The sequence below is a fragment of the Nomascus leucogenys genome, chromosome 3 (genome assembly GCF_006542625.1).
Source record: "Nomascus leucogenys isolate Asia chromosome 3, Asia_NLE_v1, whole genome shotgun sequence".
Classification (NCBI taxonomy): Eukaryota; Metazoa; Chordata; class Mammalia; order Primates; family Hylobatidae; genus Nomascus; species Nomascus leucogenys.
The window spans coordinates 96386437-96390866 of NC_044383.1; the positions used below are offsets into that span (position 1 = coordinate 96386437).

General features: G+C 52.8%; 1 protein-coding gene across 2 annotated transcripts; it reads left to right on the forward strand.

Moving 5' to 3' along the window:
• Nucleotides 1–964: 964 nt before the first annotated feature.
• On the forward strand, nucleotides 965–3399 carry GPR6 (G protein-coupled receptor 6). 2 transcript variants are annotated; one of them, XM_003255560.2, is made up of 3 exons: nucleotides 965–1176; nucleotides 1373–1481; nucleotides 1774–3399. In XM_003255560.2, exon 3 carries the CDS (start codon nucleotides 1792–1794, stop codon nucleotides 2878–2880), a length of 1089 nt encoding a protein of 362 aa, XP_003255608.1. In that variant the 5' UTR covers nucleotides 965–1176; nucleotides 1373–1481; nucleotides 1774–1791; the 3' UTR covers nucleotides 2881–3399. The 2 variants fall into 2 exon arrangements, with proteins under 2 accessions (XP_003255608.1, XP_003255606.1); XM_003255558.2 differs by lacking the exon at nucleotides 1373–1481 and having other exon boundaries at nucleotides 1026–1176.
• Nucleotides 3400–4430: the final 1031 nt, after the last annotated feature.

A 4430-nucleotide genomic window follows, 5' to 3' on the forward strand; every position in this document is an offset into this window, starting at 1 on the left:
AGTGAAACCTGCTGTGTAGAGCTCAAAAAAGATAATGGGAAAGAGAGGAATTGCACAGGCAACCTCCAAAAGAAGAGATTGTTTTCCTCAGATGTCCCCATCTTATCCATCTTTTATCTGCTCCCCATAACTCAGAATTTCTTCCCTGACTCTACTCAACTGAGCATGTACCACAAACATCCTTTTTAAAAATTGGATTTCAGGCCTGGTGAGGTGGCTCACACCTGTAATAACAGCACTTTGGGAGGCCGAGGCGGGTGGATCACACGAGGTCAGGAGTTCGAGACCAGCCTGACCAACATGGCGAACCCCATCTCTACAAAAATTAGCTGGGTGTGATGGCGCACATCTGTAATTCCAGCTACTCGGGAGGCTGAGGCAGGAGAATCGCTAGAACCCAGGAGGCAGAGGTTGCAGTGGGCCGAGATTGGGCCACTACACTCCAGCCTGGGCGACAGAGTGAGACTCTGTCTCAATAAATACATAAATAAAATTTTTAAAAAAGTGAATTTCTTTTCCCAGATAATTCCTGTTTCGGGAGCAGCATTTTTTTTTTTTTTTTTTTAAAGGTAGCTACTTTCCTATCAAACACTCCTGTCCCAACCTCCCCCTTTTCCGGGGCTTCTTTTTTGACCTGATCCCTCAGTGATCTTTGACGCTGGGCTTTGCTGCCCGGCAGGTGCCACTCATCCTTCACCCCTCCCCTCCCAGCTCACCCACTTCGCCGCCTGGTCTCAGGGTCTTCTTCACTCCTTTCTCCCTCTCCTTGTCTCTCTCCCATCCCATTCCTGGAAGTTCTGGACTGGAGGTTGCTGCTCTGGCTTCTCCTCCCTCCTAGGACCCTCAGATAGTGTTGGGGGCAGGGGGAGTGCGGCGGGGAGGGCACAGGATGGGCTGGCGAGGAGAGTGAGTGCTGGGCTCGCACCGGGAGCCGGGAGCCTGACGTCACCACGCCCTGCCTGTCAATCTCCAGCGCGCGCCGCTCGCAGCCGCCTTTTCTGCCACCAACTGTGTCTCTCACTCGCGGCGCCGGCACAGCGACAGGCGCCCCGCGCTTGCCTCCTCCCCGGCCCGGCCGCCTCCTGCAGGCAGCTGCTCTGTCCGCGCGGGGAGCTCAGCCCGGCGCTCCGCCTCGGCGCCCATGACCAGCGACTTCCAGAAGTCCTGACGCCCCAGGTGAGTGGCCGAGTTCCCCAGGGAAGTTTGAGGATGTGGGGAGAGGAGGGGAGAAAGATAGCCAGGGGACAGGTCTTTCCAGAAGAGGAGAAATGGAGCCAACCTTGACTCCGACCGTCCGCTGCCCCCATACACACAGGGGTCTCTGGGCTCCAGGGCGCTCCAGGCTTCGCAATGGCAGAAACTTCGCTTTCAGCACCGCGGACAGCGTCTCTGCTGCCCAGCTCCATGGGGATGTTCTGGTCGCGTCGCCACAACCCGGGCGGGACTCTCCCAGGCTGACACTCCTAGCTTGGTGCACTCGGGTGCGTGTGCAAATACAGGCACCCTTGGAGAATTGATCCTTGTGCATGTGAGTGCATGTTGTCCTGGTGTATATCTGCAAAAACTCAGAAGTCCGCGTGGGCATTTCACTCACTCACTCAACAGGTGTTTATTTTGGGTTCGCACTTAACTCATGATTCCCCGATTTGCTCTGGGGTCCCAGGGTGGGGTGGGCAACTCAAGTGGGGCAATGCGAGAGGAGGCTCTTCGCGTGGGGAGGTTTCCCCGCAGCCTGAAGTGTACACCTGACGCCTGCACTCCCTCCCTATGCAGGGTGCAAATCCGGCCGCGATGAACGCGAGCGCCGCCTCGCTCAATGACTCCCAGGTGGTGGTAGTGGCGGCCGAAGGAGCGGCGGCGGCGGCCACAGCAGCAGGGGGGCCGGACACTGGCGAATGGGGACCCCCTGCTGCAGCGGCTCTGGGAGCCGGCGGCGGAGCTAATGGGTCTCTGGAGCTGTCCTCGCAGCTTTCGGCTGGGCCACCGGGACTCCTGCTGCCAGCGGTGAATCCGTGGGACGTGCTCCTGTGCGTGTCGGGGACAGTGATCGCTGGAGAAAATGCGCTGGTGGTGGCGCTCATCGCGTCCACCCCGGCGCTGCGCACGCCCATGTTCGTGCTGGTGGGCAGCCTGGCCACCGCCGACCTGTTGGCGGGCTGTGGCCTCATCTTGCACTTTGTGTTCCAGTACGTGGTGCCCTCGGAGACTGTGAGTCTGCTCACGGTGGGCTTCCTCGTGGCCTCCTTCGCCGCCTCTGTCAGCAGCCTGCTGGCCATTACGGTGGATCGCTACCTGTCCCTATATAACGCGCTCACCTATTACTCGCGCCGGACCCTGTTGGGCGTGCACCTCCTGCTTGCCGCCACCTGGACCGTGTCCCTAGGCCTGGGGCTGCTGCCCGTGCTGGGCTGGAACTGCCTGGCAGAGCGCGCCGCCTGCAGCGTGGTGCGCCCGCTGGCGCGCAGCCACGTGGCGCTACTCTCCGCCGCCTTCTTCATGGTCTTCGGCATCATGCTGCACCTGTACGTGCGCATCTGCCAGGTGGTCTGGCGCCACGCGCACCAGATCGCGCTGCAGCAGCACTGCCTGGCGCCACCCCACCTCGCCGCCACCAGAAAGGGTGTGGGTACACTGGCTGTGGTGCTGGGCACTTTCGGCGCCAGCTGGCTGCCCTTCGCCATCTATTGCGTGGTGGGCAGCCATGAGGACCCGGCGGTCTACACTTACGCCACCCTGCTGCCCGCCACCTACAACTCCATGATCAATCCCATCATCTATGCCTTCCGCAACCAGGAGATCCAGCGCGCCCTGTGGCTCCTGCTCTGTGGCTGTTTCCAGTCCAAAGTGCCCTTCCGTTCCAGGTCCCCCAGCGAGGTCTGAAGGGCTCGCTCCGTGTCCTCTCACCAACACCACACCCCAACAAGCCAGCCTTTGGTAAGCTCGGTGCCTGCTGACGAACTCTGAGATCCCAATGGTGTGAGTCTGACTTTGGAAAGAAAAAGGGACTAAAGAGAAATGCAACAAACTTACAAGGACAAAGAGGCTTGTTGGCACTTTATATATACAGTGTATACATGTGTACATATATATACAAATATTTGTATCTTCTGGAGGTGTTCAGGATGTGGAGCTTCCTATTCTGTGAAAAACCAAGAAAAAGATATGGTTGTATACTCAAATTGTACATCACATTTGTCAAACGAAGACATTCCAATACTGCTTAGTTATAGCACTTTATTTTTAGCTGCTGAACTGCCAAAACAGTGTTGCCATTTTCAAGGGCAGGGAAAAGGGAGTAAAAGGTGTATTTTTGTTGTATGTGATAGAATATTTTGCTGCACATGCATCAACAAATTACAACATATTTTGTACACGAATAAACCCATTACAAGAATGTAATTTGGGGTATGTGGCTGACTATAGAATTACCATTAGAGAGCTGAATTATAAGTGTATGAGTGTCTTTCTTTCCTTTCTTTCTTCCTTTCTTTTTTCTTGCTTGCTTGCTTTCTCTTGCTTTCTTTCTTTCTCTTTCGTTTGTTCGAGTTAGAGTCTCATTCTGTCGCCCAGGCCTGAATGCAGTGGCACAATCATAGCTCAGTGCAGCCTTGAACTCCTGGGCCCAAGAAATCCTGCTTTAGCATCCCTAGTAGCTGGGACTACAGGCATGCCACAGCACGCAGCTTACTTTATTTTTTTTTTAAGTTTTAAAAATTTCTATAGTTTTGAGGGTACAGGTGCCTTTTTTGGTTACATAGATGAGTTATTTAGTAGTGAATTCTGAGATTTTAGTGCACCTGTCACCTGAGCAGTGTACACTGTATCTCATATGTAATATTTTATCCCTCACCTCCCTCCAAACCTCTCCCCACTGCAAGTCCCCACAGTCCATTATATCACTCTGTATGGTTTTCTGTCCTCATAGCTTAGCTCCCACTTATAAGGGAGATCATATGGTATTTGATTTTTCATTCTTGAGCTACTTCACTTAGAATAATGGCCTCCAGCTTCATCCAGGTTGCTGCAAAAGACATTATTTCACTCCTTTTTATGGCTGAGTAGTATTCCATAGTGTATCTCTATCTATATATATCTATATAGATATATAGATATATATAATCTTCTCTTTATCCAATCTTTGGTTGAAGGGCATGTAGGTTGGTTCCGTATCCTTGCAATTACAAGTTTATTATGTAGCATCATTCTCCTGAGAAAACCTTAATGTAAAAAAATCATATGCATTTGCACATTGTTCATAAACTTTCACTGAAATACCAAATTTATATCATTGTGGTTGGGGAGGGAGGGTGCAGGAAGGGAGCAATATATTCATGTGGCAGTATTCACAGGACAACAAAAGGTTACTGGTGTTATCTGTGCAATTTAGTCTACTCCCTTGGTTACTGGGTTAGGAAAACAAGTATCCGAGG

Bases quoted from the DNA above. Each gene is read 5' to 3' on its own strand.
- GPR6 (XM_003255560.2), top strand. From the start codon at position 1,792: ATGAACGCGAGCGCCGCCTCGCTCAATGACTCCCAGGTGGTGGTAGTG.